The 19,922-nt window shown below is 44.8% G+C and overlaps 1 protein-coding gene across 5 annotated transcripts in view; it reads right to left on the minus strand.

Annotated features, from left to right (window-relative positions):
- Positions 1–19,922, minus strand: part of utrn (utrophin) — a 192,038-nt gene that overhangs the window by 13,330 nt on the left and 158,786 nt on the right. For 3 of the 5 annotated variants that reach the window (XM_074615999.1, XM_074616001.1, XM_074615998.1), the window contains exons 70-72: positions 11,376–11,414; positions 10,822–10,887; positions 7,965–8,030 (exon numbers count right to left, since the gene is read on the minus strand). In XM_074615999.1, the coding sequence (XP_074472100.1) occupies positions 7,965–8,030; positions 10,822–10,887; positions 11,376–11,414 (171 nt within the window). Of the gene's footprint in view, positions 1–7,964; positions 8,031–10,821; positions 10,888–11,115; positions 11,275–11,375; positions 11,415–19,922 lie in introns of those variants that run through there. The other 2 variants (XM_074616000.1, XM_074616002.1) reach the window with 2 other exon arrangements.

Genomic DNA, 19,922 nt, shown 5'->3' on the forward strand with positions numbered 1-19,922 from the left:
GCCTCATTTAGTTATGTGAAATAATAATAATAAAAAAAATAACAAAATATTTAAAAAAGGAAAAATGGATATTCTTCATTTACAGATTACAGAAGAATGGGTGAGTCAATTTACTTTTAGTTTACAGCGTTTAATTCTCTTCTTTCAAGAATAAAGGTCACAGGACATTTAACAGCATTGGGTGGTAACAAATGCACTAGTGACAGAAAAGTCAGCTTACTGTAAATTAAAATAGAAACGACAGCTTCCAAAGAATCTAATCTAAACAAAGATTGCGGTAGCTGCCGTGATATATAAGAACTTCAGCTATTGTGGGTCTGCTACGCTGTGAGCTCTACAATCCCCGGTGGAACACAGACATGTCAGTCTCTACTATCTGATAACTGGAATAAGGGGAGGCTGTGAGGAGATGGAGGGAGCAGAGAAGAGAAGGAGCCTGGCAGACAGATGGAAAGATATGGAGGGAGAGGAGGAGAAACGGCTGCTGCATGTGTATCTGTATGTGTGTACGTGTCAATCTCTTTATGAGCTATCTCGGTGATCTGAAAGGGGGTGGCAGGTCTTGCCAAAGCCCAGCTGTCGCGCCTTCATGCTGAAACACAACCTGAGCCTCGAAGACTAAAACCTGACAATCACACAAGCACAAAAAACGTATTTAAAAATCCTTTCCATTGCTAGAGTGACTGTAATTTCCAGAGCCAGTTTGACAGCTCGAAATAAAGTTTGGCTGAGAAAGTTTAGTGGCATGGTGACTCCACGTGTGGCTTTCTATCTACTGCTGACTCTATTTTGACATTTTTATTCATGGATTCAGTCCAAATATCCAGCAGTGCTGAGACTGTCACTCTGTGACGTTAACATCATGCCGTTATATAACCTTAGAGAGAATATATATGGACTATAAGAGCAAATATATTATAGAGAAATGGTCTTCTCTTACTTATAATAATATATACTATAGATTTAAAGGTGCAGTGTGCAGGATATGGCGGCATCTAGCGATGAGATGGCAGATTGCAACCAACTGACACTTCTCCCGTATGCCAAGCGTGTAGGAGAACTACGGTGGCCGACGCTTAAACACGAATGGTTCTATCTAGAGCCAGTGTTTGGTTTGTCCGTTCTGGGCTAGTGTAGAAACATGGCGGCCCGTTACGCAAAGAGGACCCACTTCGTATGTAGATATAAACGGCTCAAAGTAACGAAAACACGACGATTCTTATTTTCAGGTGATTATACACTAAAGAAAACACTAATATGATGTTCTATTTCTGCCAATAGATCCCCTTAAATGCTAAACACTGTTTCTTTAAAATACATTTTCCTTTTATTACAACTTGGGTCTTATTTTTGCAGCTTTGTCCATTGTTTCTATCGGTTATGACAACATGTTACTTGCTATAGTCATTGCTGAGATCTGGGAACATGGTGACATGGCTACAACAAATCCAACGGTGAAAGACACTGAGACAAAATCTTATCAAATGCGGGTCTATGGTCTAATTTGTGTCAGTTTAGGAGTCCTTGAAATGGAAAAAGTTTGGGAACCCCTGGCCTAAACTACAAAAATAAGATCCAGATTGTAATACAATGGAATTATCATTTAAGTTATATACTGTATTTCCATTTGCCAAAAAAAGGGCATAAAACAATTAGACAAACCAAAAGCCAGGTAATGTAATTTAGGTAGGTGCAACTTCCTGCACATCCCTCATACCAATGAGTTGTTCCTTATTTGCTTTACGTGTTTACCTGCTTCAAGGGACAGAACAATGTATTGACCTCTATGAGCTGTACTTTAAGCCACACCTCAATCAGTGACATCCAGACAGGAACTCTTGGCGCCTTTTAAAATAAGCAATGACTTGCTATAAACTTGGTTCACAGACTCTTATCAGGGCCAGACCATAACTGAGTGCATAATCCCTGACTATAATGAGTAAGTTAATCAAATACGCTCTGGAGAGCAAGCTGGCACACTAAAACGTCTCAGGTTTTACATAAGACATCCTTGAATTTCACCACAGGAGACAATCAATGAGTATTCAGAAAATATTCAAAATGCTATTATCACTGCATGTACAGTATAATACCAGAGGTTACGAAGAAGAAGCTCTTTCTTTCTAAGAAATGACAGTAATTATACTATTTCCTGACCAAGGCCTGGGCTGAACGGACAGCTAATGAAAGCTACACATAATGACGCTTTCACCTCTTTTCACATAAAAGGAATAATGTACCAAGCCAGTAGCCTTCCACATACGCTGCGGAGAAAACGTTTTTTTTGTGATTAACCAGCCTAAGCTCCTTGTGTGATTTGAAGCACAAGTTTGGAGAGTTCTTTTCTTTAAGTACGGGATTTGTGTGGAGTTCAACCTTTTCATATATTTTTGCTAAAATGAAAGGCGCAAATGATAAAAGAGACGTGAATTAAACTTTCTAAACTCAACCGCTGTCAATTAAAGGAATGTTTATTTCACTTCTTCTTTATCTCATCCAACCAGTCGCTCTCGCCTTCTTTTTTATAACGTTCTGCAGTCTTTACTTTCTTACACAAATCTTTTCAAAACTTTTAAAGTCTTTCTGAAAACTCTTATAGAACTTGCGTCATGCATACACATACAGTATACTGTATATGTAGTTATTTTCACTTTAACATGGAGACTGAAGCCAGGCTGAAACTTCTGAGTTACTGATAAATGACATAGAGCAAGCTGGCAGAGACAGGATGTCAAATTTCGCACTGCTGCAACATGCAGCAATAAACCAACACCCATATTTGAAATATGGGTAAGCTGTCACAAGGGAGACAGCGATGATAAAGACAGGCTTAGTTCCTGTAGAGAAGCTTGACAATTGGTGTCACTGTTGTCTGCTGGGCTTAGGGGACGGGGGTCCTGCACAAACAAAGTGACCAATTAGGCAGGTCCCTGGCAACAGGAAGCTGCACCAGGACATTATGGCTGGCAGAGGCAGCCCACAGGACAGCAGGAAGGGGATCATTATGTGTGGAAATGGGCACTGCAGGAGGCAGAGCCGGCTCACAAACCACCTGCTCTAGAATACTGGGAGAAAGAGGAAGTGCAGTGAAAGGATTGGAGGCTCGCGCAGTGTGGTGCTGGTTGAAGAGGAAGGAACACAGAGATGATAGAGGAAGAGAGCATCAGTGTGGGAGAAGAATTACATGTGAATAATGGTGATGAATGCCGAGGCTATTAGCTGCAATGCAATGCTTGGTGAGGGTGAGCGGGGGACTTGAGGGCTGAGGCGTCTTCTTTATCCAACAACAATAGCCTCCGGGCCTGATGCCTAGCTAACGTATCACAAAGCGAGCAGCTTCTCTCAAGCTGAATAGCACTATCAGCTGCCTAGACTGAGCTCAGAAGGAAACGGTGAGAGATAAAGACAGAAACAGGTCTGCAAGGCTTTCATTCCTCCCCTCTGGTGAGATGTTACAACCTCGCTTTCTGAGGGACTTCCACATTTGGGGACCTATCACAGTAAAGTCCAGGTGTCTTGCTTATGATGCAGGCCTTCAAAAAAAAAAAACTCTTTCCATGTTTACCTCTGTGCTTGGTGTTCAATCTGAAGGTTGCCTGGGCCCGAAGGTAAAACATGAGTGGACTACAACTAAAAAATTATGAAAGGCAGAGATGTGAAAGAGGGGAGGGCGGGGTATGATGAAAAGGAGGTTTAAACAGAATAGGGCTGGAGAAATTAAAGGGAGAGGGATAAGAATAAAAGGGCAAAATATCAAAAGACAAGAAAAAAGAGGGAGAGCACTGGGGGAAAGACTGGAAAGCGAGAGATAACCAAACAAAAAAAAAGCGAAGCGGGGAGTCTCGCTCCTCGGTGACGTCCCGAGGCATCGATGACAACATTGTGCTTTGGCTGGAGGTCAGAGAAAGTAGGCAACACTGACTTCCTAATTAAGGATTCCCTTTTAGATAAAAGCAACGCAGGACGAAAAAATGACACAAGCTCTGAAGCCACTGGCACACACACACATTTTATCTCTAGAGCTCTCGCTCTCACACACGTACACTAATTATTGATATCACTGCACAGCTGGCAGTGAGTCCAAATCGGTGTTTGCAGGCTTTGAGCGATCGGAAAATACAAGCCAAAAGCCAAACATGCATGTAATTGGCAAACACAGTCATCCATGTTACACTATGCATATTTTCATAAGCTCAAACACTGCCAGGAAGGCACCATCTACTCTCATGTGAAGCATGGGGATCATTTTTGTGTGTGTGTGTGTGAGTCCTCCACACAAACATCCAGATGGAACGGTGTGATAGACAAAGAGGCTTGGGTGAAAACAGCTGTGGGCAGAAAAGAATAAATCTCACAAAAAGAGAGAAGAGAAAGAGAAAGACAATCAACCACTCCAAACCAAAAGGCATTAAAAAGGAAGAGGAAGGATCCGTAGCTGAAGAGTCTGACAACACAATGAGCAGCTGCTTCTTTTGAGAAGAGATATGGCTGAGTGGGCTGTTTTACTTTAGTGGTATCTATAAAAGCACAATACTGCTATTTCTACAAGCTACCTTTTCCTTAAAAGTAGGGCTTGATGGACACGTTGGTGTTTAAAAAACAGGGCTACAGGCTGATTGTGGCCTTTTAAAAACAGCCCATACTTCACGGACTACTAATGTGAATGACATTTTACTGCAGCACAGTAACATTTAAGTGAGCTTTATCACATTTATAACACAGCAGACTTCCAAAGACTTTGCATGTCAGTTAAAGGAACAGTGTGTAACTAGGGCTGTCAAAGTTAATGCGATAACGCAAATTCATTTTAACGATCTTTCGGAGGTTGTAGCGGGCTCAGTTTTAAAGCTAGAGTGAAGATACTGGTATGTTAAACTCGAAAATCTAAGGTACCAACCATATCGTACTACCTTTTCGCAAAGGAGGTTAAATAACGCTCCAAACGTACGGTCCATTTTGGTGAGGAAATGGGTTCTATGGGTATCCCAAAATGGACAAACCAAACACTGGCTCTAAAGAAAGCCTTTCACGTTTTTAGGTTACCTGCAGGCCACCGTAGTTCTCTGACACTCTTGTGAAACTGCAGTAACATGAGCCATAGAGTGCTAAACAGTGGTGCCGCCAGCTGCCGTCTGACTTCCGTTGCTCCTAAACTAGTGTCATTACAGTATGGAAGGCCTCTGCGCGAGGCGAACGGCGTTACCACGGTGTTGCACTCAGCGGCTCACGTTACCGCAGTCTTGGAAAGGGAGGAGTGAGCGGAGGGGTACTCAGTTGGTATCAATCTGCAACCACACCGCTAGATGCTGCCAGATCCTGCACGCTGTACCTTTAACTGTATTCTAAAATTATTTTTGTGAAATTAAGCGGGCTGTAATGATGACTGTTTTCACAAGTATCCCAACGATCTCAACATTATTTAGCTCTCAGTCAAAATTAAGAGCCGATATGAAGGGAATCCATTTCAAATAAGTTCCTGCACACAACCACCAATAATAACCTACTACAGCTGGCAAATTGGATGTAGTTCATTTTTCTTCCTAATTAGTGCCACTGTTCAATATGCTGAATATGTTGCAATACATAAAAGTGTATATCGTCTCTCAAGACCCAAATGTTTGCGATGAAAGCTTGGTTATTCATTTTATTTATAACAATAACCAAATACGGCTTTGCATTACAAAAAATGCAAAAGAGGATGTTTTTTTCTTGAAACGTGACATATGCAGTACGCACACAGGTGCTATAACAGTGTGCACTGTGCTGATAAGTACAAAGCCATTCTTGTCAAAGATGTGTGCTGGAAAAATGCACTAGTTCCGCTATTGTTTGGAAGATTGTGCACTTTTTTATCTTCACAGTTACATTGTGGCTGTTGTTGTTTTGTAGCAAAGCCGAATGCAAATCTTACGGAAATGACACTGATGTGAAAGTAAGCGAAAGTGGAAGAACTATGATTATGTTCTAAATGTGCCCTGGTGGGTGTTTTTTCCCTCTGCTGTTAAACCCATTAGCCTTCATCAAACCATCATCTCCCTCACCTCATTAGCGCTCTACACACTAGTGTGTACAAACGTCGGTGTTGTTTCAGAGCCGGCGAAGATAATGGCTTCTTCTCTTAAATAAGCCCCAGTACAAAGCACAAAAGACCAAGGAGGAGTGGGAATAATGTGTTTGTCCCGCATTACGAAAGCTCGGAGAGGATAATAAATCCACCCTCTCCTGCTCACCAACACATTTTGTCTTTCTATTCTTCTGTGTTTCTATTGATCAGCTGAAAACGCAGAGAGAGCTTTTAGGAGTCTTCAATCGAACACCTTCTGTTTCTAAAACCGCTATTCTGCACAGCAAGGTCGGATGAAGGTGAAGTGTGGGAGCAGTGGTCCGCACGATGCAGGCATATCAGCAGGGGATTCAACCTGCAACAGAATGAAGCTTGATGCTTCACTTCATCTTCACTCAAGATTCTCAAAGGTTTTAACTGTCCTCCCATGTGCCTGTAATGCTCCTTTTTTAAGAATTTTCTTTTTAAAAATCCCAAAACTTGTTTTCCTCTACGTGCCATACAGGGAACGTCTGCGCTCTCCAGATAGACACTTTACAACACTTCTGAAAACACATTTGTGTAAAAAAAAAAGTTGATTTTTGGCTTTGCGCTACTTGAAATCGTTGCTGAGATAATCTGTATCTGTTACATACTCATGCACAAATTCATTTCACACATGGCTAATTTCCAAATCTACGTTGACGATCTATGATCTGGGAAATCTTGTGATCTGCAACTGTCTTATCTTAGAACGGAAAGTAATTCCCTCCAGAGCACAGTGAAGAGTGTGCAACCAAAATAATGTGTGTGTTTCTGTTTGAACACACATGTTGGTGTGTCCATGAACTCAGGGGGCGTTTGAACCTCAAGTGCTCATTCCCCCGATTAGGATCTCACTTGGGAAAAGGGACAAACACGCCCTTCAACTCGAACGGCCTGCAGATGCCGACACGTCTTCACTCACAGACACAAGCACGTACGCACACATCAGACACTTGAAAGCTTGTGCCCCTCATCAGCTTTTACCCTGTTTTTGTGATTTCTTCTTTTTCAAGTTTGCCATGTTCTCATCTCCTCTGATCAAAGATAACGGGTCGTTATCAGAGATCCTGAAACCAACCACTCTCAGTTCTCATTGTTGGCACTCTAATCCATTACATTTCTACTGAAGTCTTCTCCTAACCACATCCCATTGTCTTTTCCCCCTCATTCCACACTTCTTTTGCTCTCTCAAAACCTCTTCTCAATTCTTACACACTCTTGATCTCTTTTCAGCCACCTTCTTATATCTTTGGCACACTGAAAGCAAGGAAGGCAAGTTTCTGGGCTAACCTGACAGGTACACAGAGCACAGGAAGTTCTTCAGAGTTATAAACAAATAAAAACAAACATGAACAATATTTTACTCGACTTTTGGATCAAATTTAGTTGTTGTTGGTTGGAACCATAGACTGTCTATAAAGATGGACGACATGACTGCTCCCCAAAAGTGAAGCCAAAACATCTGGATCGCCCCCTGGTGGCTGGCTGCAGTATAGGTCATAAATCCCGCCCCCTCAATGTTAGCGGCAGGGACATGGGCCAAACTAAAGATTCAAAGTACAGGTCAAATAAAATGTTCCCGAAGATGGTTTCTGTCATTTTAAGTAGCTCTTATCACGCTGATGTATGTTCAAGTGTTAATTTTTCTGATAAGTTTGGTTTTAATGAGTTATTTGATGCTATAAAAAGGAGGTGAGACGTCATGATTGACAGCTGTGATTGACACCTGCTCTGAGTGAAGTAGTCGTGTAGCCGGAGGCTCGGGAATTATACGAGAATATGTGCAGCAACTGTAAAAGGAAATCTGTGAAACAATGTTTGATGGAAACGTGTAGTCATGTTGAAGGAAATGTAGAAATGACCAGTGGTGACTTACATGCTTCCTGTAGCCGAGCTGCTGTCTGTGGGCAGAGAGCCGTTGGAGCGCTCCATCTGGGCCAACCTGAGAAAGAAACCCTCATCATCAGTGGCTGAAAACTTAAATTACTAGTTAATACTGAAGCATTCATCATCTCATCTGAGCGCAGAACAGCGATGTCAAACAAATGCGGATCTCAACGCCACAGTAGCACACCAATAAAAATTCAAAGGATGTGGTCTCCAAGCAGGTTACATGACAAATGACCAAATGCAACGTTGTGGTCTAGTATGTGTGTGCACAACCATATTTTTTGAGAGATGTACAGCAGAGATGTGTGAGTGTGTGTAGGCGCATGCGTCTTTGGGGGAAACACTTTTTTTCTGGTCATATATTCAGACGAAGCAGCCATGCTAATGAGGCCGGTTCCTCATATCAAAGCCTGTCTTTCTATTTACTGAACTCTGTAACAGAGCAGCAGCAGAGTTGTCCAGCACATTAAGAACACGATCCAGTCACAAAACTGAACCGGGACAGAATATGCATGGAGGGGGATATTTAAAGTTATTATTCCACTGGTGAAACCTCATCACTGTGTGCATTTTTCCATGCAAATCTATAAGCTACGCCATAATCTACAATGTCAGGGTCTATATTTCAGTTAAAATTGTAATTTCGCAAGGCTCATGTCTGTGTCACTGCTGATAAAACAATGCAAGCAGAAACGCTGAGCGAAGGTTAATGGTGTGTGACCAATGAAAGGTTACAGGCCAGACAGAGCAGCGCTGCATCAGAAGAGCCTTCGTGATTAAAGCTTTTTTTTGCGGAGGGACGCTGGGTGCTGTTTTGACGCAGTCAACCGTTGTCCGCTTTAGAGAAGATAAGCTTTGGACTGATTAGAGATTCACTCAAGGGGCAAGATGGGATTTGTGATACTTTGGGATCTTAATAATCAGACTTATCTTCAAAATCAAACATGACAGGTTTTCAATCTCAGTGCAGCAGAACATTAGTGTGGCGATGTTGGTGATGATTAACTGCGGATCACACACTGTGTACACGGGTCAGTGTGTTGATGTGCGCAACGGGATCATTTGAAGTGGGCGGCTGGAAACAGCCAGCGGGCGTGGGCGGCTGCATGAGTTCACAGACAGTCATCTGTCGTTTAATGTATGCCATCACCACAAAATAAAAAGCAGATACACACTGTTCAAAAGTGTAAGAGTGTAGCTTCTAATGACACTTCTCACGCCACAACAGCATATTTCAACTGCATTCAAAGTTTATGAAATATCTAGAGATGCCGTGTTCTCCGCTGTGTATACATTAAAAAGTTCAGGCCGACAGTTCAGTTACACTCAACTTTTGTGGAGCATTCATTTGTACAGATTGCTGGCCGTGACAGAAATCCAGATATTGCTCATTGTGTCTGTCAGTTGTTCTGGTGCTGTCTGAGGGCAAACTGGAGAATATCATGTTTTGCTTCTCTCATTTGTCTATAATTGCATGGTGAAACAGGTTTCAAAATGACACTTAAATGAAGGCTTATTTTTCTCTCATTTCGAGGTAAACTCTCCTTCTTTATGCCTCGGTAATGTCCCAGCTCAATAAAGCTGGTTCATATTCGCAAAATATGTAAAAGCGTTCTTTGATAGATACTGGCAGAACGTGCTTTGTTTGTGATTCTGACCTCAAAGTGTCAACTTGAGATTACCTGGCAATTATCTCCTCTTCAAGAAGCACAGGAGCAACTAATAAAAGACAGCCAACATAATTTGGATTTGCATGATTGTCTGGAAGCTTTACTGTACAGTCGAAGATATACGACAGTTCAAAAATTCTTTAAATGTTTCCTTAAAAGAGCAGTGTGAAGGATTTAGTGGCATCTAGTGATGAGGTTACAAATTGAACTGAATACCCCTCTGCTCCCTTTTCAACGTAGGTAACTGGTGCCTTGAAATGGGGTCGTGTTTACCGTGTTCAAGACAAGAGTCCATATAAACGCCCCCTTCTTGTATATTCACGACAATCATATATTGTTTTTCTTTGTAATTTTATAATAGGTCTGAGGAAAATGTTGATATTCCAAATGGCCTCATCTTTTTCCTCTGTCATTATGTCTTTGCATTTACTGCATTATGTTACCCGCAGGCCGTAATGTTAATATTGCCGTTGCTTAGCAGCAGTGTTCTCACGACTTAACCACTTGAACGTCTAGCATATCGCGTACATGACTTTCCATGTTGTAAACACAAGCTCATAAGTTTTATTTGAAGGCACCACTCAGTATGTAAAAACGTGAAAGGTTCTCTCTAGAGCCAGTGTTTGGTTTGTCCGTTCTGGGCTACTGTAGAAACATGGCGGACTCCATGAAGCAGACCCGCTCATTATGTAGATATGAAGGGCTCATTCTAAACTAACGAAAACACAAGTTTTTTTGTTTTTTTTACTCTTTTCTAAAGCATAATATAGTATATTCCATTTTAACTGTCATTTTTCATCACTTCCAGGCAGCAACTGGTTTCCATTTATCTCACTACTGTCTTAAAATCAATGTACAAAGATTTGATTGAGCATCAACATCACGGCTGCATTTACTGTATCCATCCAAAGAAAAAATATTGTTGCACAGTAATGCATTGAAAGTACTGTATAGACTGAAGGCAAGTACTCTTTGGGGGGAAAAAGTTAGAAAAAGTATGTGTTTTTTAGTTAATAAGTGTAAACGAGTAAGGTCCCTTTAGACGTGGCTTTCTCATTCCATAATGAAGCTTTCTAAATGTGCAACATTTAAATGCATAGTTAGCTCGTCTTTATGTGTGTGCGTTGTGGCGTCTGAGATGATGAGATGATGATCGGGGAATGCGCTGCGTACCTGCTGGCATACTGCTCTATCCTGGAGTGGGTGTCGTCATGAGAGAGCTGGGGTGACTGGGACAGCCTGGAAATGAATGGGGTAATGGAGATGAATGAGATTCTGCATGCTCACACAACCTCATTAACACACACAGAGGTTCACAGGCACATGCACACGCTCGTTCACACGCACGCAACCTAATGGCCCTTCACAACATCACCTAGAAAACAAATCTGATGATCCTAGAGAGAGAAATAGGAGAGCAGGATGATCTACGGAGCGGTTGGATGGTTTTTGACAGCCGCTGCTGGGATGAGCAACTGAATGCTGGTTGGATGCTTTAGGAAAGAGAAGGAGGTGGTGGTGAGGAAGGAGGCAGTGGGTGAGTTTTTCGGTCGCATATTTCAGCCAGTGGATCGAGCAGGCGGGCAGGCAACATGCAGTGCAGCCATGGCTTAGTTGGAGTGAGGACTTAGGGGGGTGGTGAGTGAGGAGAGAGGGGAGTAAAGGAGGTGTCGTTAAAAGGCATTCCAGTCTGGAGACGAGGTGTTGCTGGTGGCGTAGATACTCACTCATACTGCTCCGGACACATGCTGATGAGGGTGACGGGACTGTAAGAGAATCGGAGGGAGGGAAGGGAGGGAGGAAAGGTACCACAAAACATTTCAGGGTCAAAAACACAGCACAGTGGAGGAAGACGTGGAAGGAACGAAGGCATTTACAGTCACCAATACATGTGGTTATGATTATCCCCCGTGACTTTCTCTAAAACCTGCATCAAAATAGTCTTGTGACACAGGAAATGTGTAGATTGATTGTCAGTTCAGTGAGTTTTGAAAGGGTCAAGATGGGCAAGATGGATCTGTCAGCACACTGTAATATAGCCAGGTTGTGTGTATGAAAGATTGCCCAGAAAAGGGTTGATTATGACAGCTGACTTCACCGCTGTCACACATATTTCATTTAACTGTTTTTTTTTTTTTACAATTCCTCCTGCATACAGAATGATATGGCCCAAATTCATTCCTTTTTCTCATTTACTTCCAGCAGGATTTATTTACTGAAATAGCATGCCAGCGAAAACATATACACAACCTATTTTCTAGTTAATCTGCTATTGAATACATTATGTTATAAAAAGATGCATTTGGTGCATAAGAACCCAGCAAATGAAGCCGCTGTTAATTAGAGAATTTGGATACAAAATGTGACAAGCCTGGATGCTAGAGGCACGAGTCTTGATTTCATTAAGTCTTTTCAAGTTACTGGTTTCTAGTCCGTGATAATTGCAGCTATTCTTAGAGACGCAGAAGAGCATAAATTGTTATTTGTAAGCAAGTGGGACACCCTCTTATCTCGAAAAATACAAAGAAACGTGTCGTTTTCGCGAAGGGGGCTGGCTAGAAATTGGTGAGATAACAGTTGAGGTTTGACATTCTTTCGCCTCGCGCTTTTGTTCCCACATTAAAGCAGAGAAATTTAGAGGGAGCCGTGCGGCTCGGTGGTTGTGTTTCTCACAGCGGGGCAGCCAGTGTAGTCACACTTCTGTAGCTGCGAGGAGAATTTGAAATGTAGCAGGGGATTCAGACGGAAAAGAGAGAAACAGCGAGAGAAAAAGAGATCGGGGTCGACAGGGCAGACTGAGCTAACTACTCAGAGCCGGTGGTGCGGCGTTTTCACGCGCCCCCGCCGACTTCTTTGCCAGAGGGTACAGTCGGGCTGCTCATTTTGTTTTTCAAGAGAGCGATGTCAGTTTTCATCTTTGCCAAAAAAAATGATAGCTTTGTAGGGTGTATATGATTTTCCTTTCACCCAAATTTGACCCGCATTGAGTGACATAACATTAACCTTCAGATGGATACACTTGACGACGTAGTGAAGACAGAAACACAAATTACTGTAATAGAGAGGGGGAAGAAATTGGAAATGAAGCATGAGAAAAAAATGAGTGATGGAAAGGTGACTAAAGGAAAGAGAAGGAGGGGAGAAATCACAACAGCAGAGACCTTGGGTGTTTCTAGGGGCCTGACAAATGAGGCTGCTGTAAAGGGTGTGTTTTTATGGAGGGCTTGTTGAAGTACAATAACAGGGAGCAGAGCAGAGCCCTGTTAACATTTCACTTCTACTGGTATTGTGCGAAAAGTCTGAAGAGGCAAAATTCATGACTACTTCATAAAAGATCACCATCAGTCAATCTATTATGAATATCTTATTGCCTCAATCTAAAAAAGCTTTTCAGTGAAAATGACTTTTCTATTAAATCGGCGAGCACATTCAAAATGAAGATATTTTTGTATCCCCGCTTTTTGATTTGACCTGAATGAGCTCACAAGTCAAACTCAATTAGACAGAAAATTCCAGCAGGATAAAGATGGTGACATTTTAACAAAGTCTTTGAAAGATTAAAGTCAATCTCTTGGCCAGTAGAGTGAACGCCAAGCCTGGGGTAAAGAAATGGTAATGGTAATGGTTAAGCAAGAAACACCCACTCACAAGCTGTTTCTGAAGCTGGCTAAAATAAAGCTACCAAACTTAAGACTTGGAGCGCCGTGCTTCTTATTGGCTACCTAAGAAAACTTGGAACCGCTCACTGAAAGAAAACTGCCAAAAACCTGATGTCTTTGTCATCGCTTTATGTATTTGTAAAAACCGTGCAGTCTATGTTTCACTGTGTTTTCAGAGTTGTTGTTTTTTTTGTGAATGCCCTCAAAGCTTTCTAATTTAGTCCATCATGCTGTGGTAGTCGCTCTGTCACCAGTTAGCACTGCTTCCCTCTGTTCTCCCTGTCCTCCGTTTTCTCTGTCAGAGATAAAAGACTATCTGCGCATGTTGACACCTCTACCTGTCAGAAAGATAAACGTGTGTGTGTGTATATATATGTGGAGCATACACACGTAGATGGCGTACCCACCGTTCTTAACGCACAAATAGAAATCCAGCTTTAGACGGTGCTCTCCATCATCAGTAGATAATTTGGAATCAAAAATAATTGTGCAACATGATATTTGCAGAAGAGTTTTATTCACCTTAAACTAATTTACTTGGGCTACATACTTATCTACATATAGTAAACATAAGGGTGTTAACGCAAAAGGAATCCATTGGTACCAACAATGTCATACTAGCTTGTCGTTAAGAAGGTTTAATAACGCTCAAAAACTTGCGCTAAATTTTGGCGAGGAAAAACTGGCATGGCCATTTTCAAAGTGTCCCTTGACCTCTGACCTCAAGATATGTGAATGAAAATGGGTTCTATGGGTACCCACGAGTCTCCCTTTTACAGACATGCCCACTTTATGATAATAAAAATCTCCCTTTAAGGTACATTACGAACAGATAAAAAATGTGCGATTAATGATTAATCACAATTAAATATTTGTATCGATTGACAGCCCTAGTAAACAAACATACATATATAAAAACTGCGCTTTTCTCTAATGTAATTAATTCTAAAAATCAAAACCTACTTTGCTGACAACACAAAACTATTCACTTCATCTTTTCAGTCCTGTATAAATGTATCTCCCATTGAGTCGTGTCTGCTAATGCACAGGTGGCCAAAACTATTTTGTTGAGACTTGATTCTGAAAAAAACCCCAAAAGATTTAGCCACTTATTTTCAAATCCACGCTCAAAGCCATTAGCCTCTGCGTGGCTTAATGCAGCAGAGACTCGTCTACTCTACCTGGTTATGTAGGGTAACAAGCAAGAACCAACACTGAGTGGGAAATCATTAGAATGGTTACTCTTTCGCGTTATCATATGTAGCTGTGACAAATTAAAAATCCTCTCTGCCGTGAAAAGAAGTAAAGGTGTAAGTGGGAGGTGAGAGAGTAGGTGGTGTTTTGCTCTCTCAAGGTGGAAAGAAACAGAGTGGGTGGAACTAAAAAAGAGAAATGAGAGAAGAGTGAAAAGTAGAGAGACAGTGGGTGAGTGCATTAGGAAAGCCAGCGGACTATCTAATTTCTCTTCTGCTGTTACAGTACTTTAAAAAAATTACAATTTCTTAGAAGTTCACTTTGTTAAGATGAACAATGGAGCCTGATTAATATTGTTTGTACACAGCAAGAGAAACTGGAATACTTTAAATCTTTAAGCGTGATATTCAGGATGATGTTAGTATTAGTTCTATTTCGTTCTTCCTGACTGCCAGAGGCAGTGTTTAACACTGGATGTTATCCATCTCGCGCACGCGCAGGTCGAGTATTTAATATCAACAAAGTCACATGTGACCTGGGATGACGTAGTTTATATAAGCCCACGTCATCATCAGATATGTCCCTTAAATCTTCTCGCGGCAGGTAATCCGCGAATGCAGGTTGAGTAAAAGAGATAAGCCGTTGACTTTTCGCTGGAAGCCCTGCAACCGCATGGTTGGAGCTACGGTTTCGTCCTCCAAGGGCTGCGATTAGTTAATCACGGCTACACTCTAACACTTTAGACGCTGTAACACCGGTGTTTTCGCCGGTTCAATTCAGCGAGGCTAACGACAGGTGAGCTAGGATCACAAGGTGAGTATATCCTCCCGTCGTTAGAGTTTAAGTTACGTTTGTTGATAGGAGTCTGTTTTCGGTCTCCTTTATTGTTTATGGCCGCCGAGCTAAGTGTTTGCGCTACAGTATCGGCGAGCCTCCGTCGGACAACGAGCCGTTGGGCTGTTGTCGGCTAATTCATTTCCTTTTACAGTGTGTGTTGCTCAGCAGCGAGTGATTTCGCTCGTTAAAGCAGACATCTCCTTTGTTGATAGATAGAGCGACCGCTCCCCAGTAAGTGATTTCGCTTGTGGGTTAACTTATTTTGTGGCTGCTGTTAAAGGGGAAGTTATTATCTTCCCTGTCTTTTGTATAATAACAGTCCTAGTTCAAAGCTAGTGTCTAGTTACTGAGACAGTTTCCTGTTAAGCAACTTGATGTAATTTTTTCTCTCTGTTACTAGAGAGTGCTTTCACTCCAGTGTAACCAATGAGTTGCATAACAAAGTAAACACATTATATAAGTAAGATAAATACATTATTTAATTAAATATAAGAGTATAAAATTCATACTACGAATTATTATAAATATCAGCAGCACCATGTTAGGTGAGCATGTTTGCCGTGCCTGCATGGCTCCACTGCTAGCTACTGATGGCCATGAGGAATGCCCCACATGCCTCGGTGTTGTACACCTGAGGGAGGGGCTGTCCGACAGTCAGTGCATGAATTGTAGTTTTATGCCACGGGAGCTGAAGATAGCTCGATTAGCTGAGCTAGAAGAGCAGCTCGAGTGCCAGTTGACCCTATCGGGTGTACCTTCACGGAGTGGGCGGAGACGCGCCCCACCTGAGGGGTCCCCACCTACAAAAAAGGCACGGAAAGTGGACTGTTTGGCAACTAAGGTCGACACGCTAACATCAGAGTTTGCTGAGATTAAAGCGCTGCTCCTTAACCTTCAGCCAGGCAGGGTGAACGCAACCCAGCCTACCCCACCGGGATGGGATGAGGATGCCCTGTCTACGAGGGCTTCCTGTAGCCAGTTCTGTGAGGACCGGCCTGGACAGGGAGAGCTAGTAGCCTCCTCCCACGCTTCTGACACCTGTTCCCAGCAGTCAGGAAGTGGGTCCAGGGCAGGCTCAGAGTCTGCTCCAGCGACAGTTAAGCCAGTGGTCCGTATGGCTCTGGCACGCTTAGGCGTGGATGAGGCCCCGACTGCGGGCACCTCATCCAGTGCATTTTTTAGGTGGGCCCCGCCCCTGGCGGGTTTCTCTGTTCCACCCTCCCAGCCATACATTGAGGAGCTCCACAAATGCTGGCCAGACCCGAAATCGCTTTCCCACCACACCACTGACGGCAGGGCCTTAGCTTCAATGCAGAACGCTGACACTTACGGACTGGGTAAGATACCAGCAGTGGAGCCATCTATTGCCGCCCTTATTGTGTCTCCCAATGAGGTCTTGAGGCCTGATGCTCGCTGTCCCAGGCCCCAGTGTCGCATCACAGACGACTTTCTAGTCAAGGCTTATGAAACAGCGGCACGCATGGGCCGTCTTGGAAACTCTCTTTCCCACCTGATACTATCCTTGTCCCAGTCCCTGCAAACTGCTGGCGTGGATGCTTCCGTCCAGAGCCTCAGTGATGCATCCCTGCAGGCGTTCGGTCTTATCACAAGGGAGCTTGGCAGACTACTGTCGACCCTTACGCTGACTCGCCGGCAGGTATGGCTGGCCCAATCTCCGCTTTCGGAGCCGGGCCGGAGGGCCCTCCGCACTCTCCCCGCGGTTCCGGGGGAGCTGTTTGGCCCAGCAGCACAGCAGGCCTTGGAGCGTGGAATCCAGGCGAACCAGACTCGGCAGCAGTTTGCTAGCTTCCGGGAACCTACGCCTTTATGGCGACAGCGGCCCCCACAGGGTGGTGGTACCAGTCGCCCTCGGCTTCCAGCTCGTCCTGATACGTACCCGAGGACCTCGCAGGCTCCGGCACGGCCGGTGCCTCAAGCGAGAAGGGGTCGGGGGTCAGGGTATCGCCCCCCCAGGTACCCAAAGGGCCAGAGGGGAAGATCCTGATGCCCCGGGGCCGGCAGTCGGACGCTTCTCCCAGCAGCAACTCAGCTGCTGGGAAAGCAGCACTTCAGACCCTTGGGTGGTGGCTACGCTTTCCCAAGGGTACAATCTCCAATTCCGACGCCGGCCCCCAGTTTTCAGTGGGATCAGACTGTCCACGGTCAGAGATCCCACAAAGTCCCAGGCACTCAGACAAGAAGTAGCCACCCTCCTGGGGAAGGGTGCCATCGAAGAGCTGGGGCTAGAGACACAGCAAGGTGGTTTTTACTCAGTTTATTTTCTGATTCCAAAGAGAGAGGGTGGGTTTCGCCCTATACTGGACTTACGGGGGCTGAACACATTTCTGAAGGTGTTGCCCTTCCACATGCTGAGTACAGCAGATGTGCTCCAAAACGTGACACGGCACAGTTGGTTCACATCCATCGATTTAAAGGACGCATACTTTCACGTCCCAATAGCACTACCTCACAGGCAGTACCTGCGCTTCGCATTCGAAGGCAAGGCCTTCCAATTCAAGGTGCTCCCATTTGGTCTTTCCCTTGCCCCACGGGTCTTCACAAGGTGCATGAGGGCGGCACTCGCCCCGATGCAAGCCAGGGGGATGCTTATCCTCCCATACCTGGACGATTGGCTAATTTGTGCTCTGACCAGGGAACAGGCAGAACGGGACACTGCGTCCCTTCTGCATCACATGACGAGGTTGGGCCTTACCGTCAACCATGCCAAGAGTTGTCTCATACCCAGCCAAAGGGTAGTGTTCATTGGTTTAACTCTGGACTCCCGCCATATGCTGGCCTTCCCAACACCAAGACGAGTAAACGCCATACTCCAGCTCCTCCTCCGGTTCCGGAAGAACAGGAGGTTGAGGTACAGCCTGTTTCTCAGGCTGTTAGGTATGTTGACGTCAGTAACATCAGTAGTGCCACTGGGCCTCCTGTACTTACGGCCATTCCAAATTTGGATCAATGGTCTCCAATTAGATCCAAAGTCCCACAGATCCAAGAGAGTCAGGGTGTCCTGCCGATGCCTCCTTGCGTTGCGGCCATGGAGAGCCGGGGCATATCTGGCCAGGGGCATCTCATTGGGTTCGATTCCCTCACGTCGCGAGGTGGTGGTGACCGATGCTTCGCCCTCCGGCTGGGGGGCAGTATGGCAGCACAGAGCGATAAGGGGGCTCTGGACAGCACAGGAAGCGGCGGAGCACATAAATGTGCTCGAGCTCCGTGCTATATATTTGGCACTTCGCAAATTCCTACCACATTTGAGAAGTTATTGTACGGTCCGACAACAAGTCAGCTGTCTACCATGTGAACCGGCAAGGGGGCACCAGATCACCCCGGTTGCTACAGGTGGCACGGAGACTTCTGGTATGGGCTTTCCCTGGTTTTTCCAGCCTCAGGGCCATGTATCTGCCAGGGCCACAGAATGTGGTGGCAGACTTTCTCTCCCGCCAGAAACCCCCTGCGGGCGAGTGGAGGCTCCACCCAGAGGTGGTAGAGGAGATATGGCGCAAATATGGCGCAGCAGAGGTGGACCTGTTTGCCTCAGAAGCCTCAACGCACTGCCCTCTTTGGTTCTCCCTGACGGAGACAACAAGCCCGTTGGGACTGGATGCCCTGGCACACCCATGGCCAGATTGCCTCCTCTATGCCTTCCCACCATTCCCACTGATAGCAGTAACGCTACACAGAATACAGCACGGCAACAACAGACTCCTGTTGGTCGCCCCAAACTGGCCGGGGAGACCCTGGTTTCCGGGGATGCACAGGCTTCTGGACGGAGTTCCATGGTGCCTGCCCAAGAGGCAAGACTTGCTCTCACAACTGGGGGGCCGCATCTGGCATCCGAACCCGGATCGCCTACAGCTTTGGGTATGGCCCCTGAGGAGCCGGACCCACTCCTAAGGGTATGTGACCGGGCGGTAATTCAAACCATTTCTGACTCAAGAGCACCCTCCACCAGGGCACTGTATGCCAACAGGTGGAAAATATTCTCAGAGTGGTGTAAAGTGCATGAGGAGGTACCTCAGAGTGCCTCTGTGCCAATAATACTGAGTTTTTTGCAGTCTTTGCTGGAGAAGAAACTCTCTCCTTCTACCTTGAAGGTTTATGTAGCTGCTATTTCAGCCGGGCATGTCAGAGTGGATAACCAGACCGTGGGGTCTCACACTCTGGTGACCCGATTTCTTAAAGGAGCCCAGCGGCGGAACCCCCCCGCAGGCTGTCAAGGTTCCCTCGTGGGAACTGCATCTGGTGCTAGAAGCCCTTTGTCTCCCCCCCCTTCGAGCCTCTGGAGCAGTCGGGGCTGGAGTGGTCTTCAGTAAAGGTTGCTTTCCTTTTGGCGATGGCATCAGCAAAACGTGTGAGTGAACTTCACGCCTTGTCAGTGAGTGAAACGTGTATTCGCTGGAACTCAGATGGCACAGGGGTAGCACTTTGGCCTAACCCATCATTTTTCCCGAAGAGGTTGGCTCCGACCCACTCTAATCAGGTCATTGAGCTGGCAGCTTATGACCCTTCATGCCTACAGGGGGAAGATGCTAAGTCAGCGGAACTGCTCTGCCCAGTGAGGGCCTTAAGGCA

This window comes from Sebastes fasciatus, chromosome 18, assembly GCF_043250625.1.
Source record: "Sebastes fasciatus isolate fSebFas1 chromosome 18, fSebFas1.pri, whole genome shotgun sequence".
NCBI lineage: Eukaryota > Metazoa > Chordata > Actinopteri > Perciformes > Sebastidae > Sebastes > Sebastes fasciatus.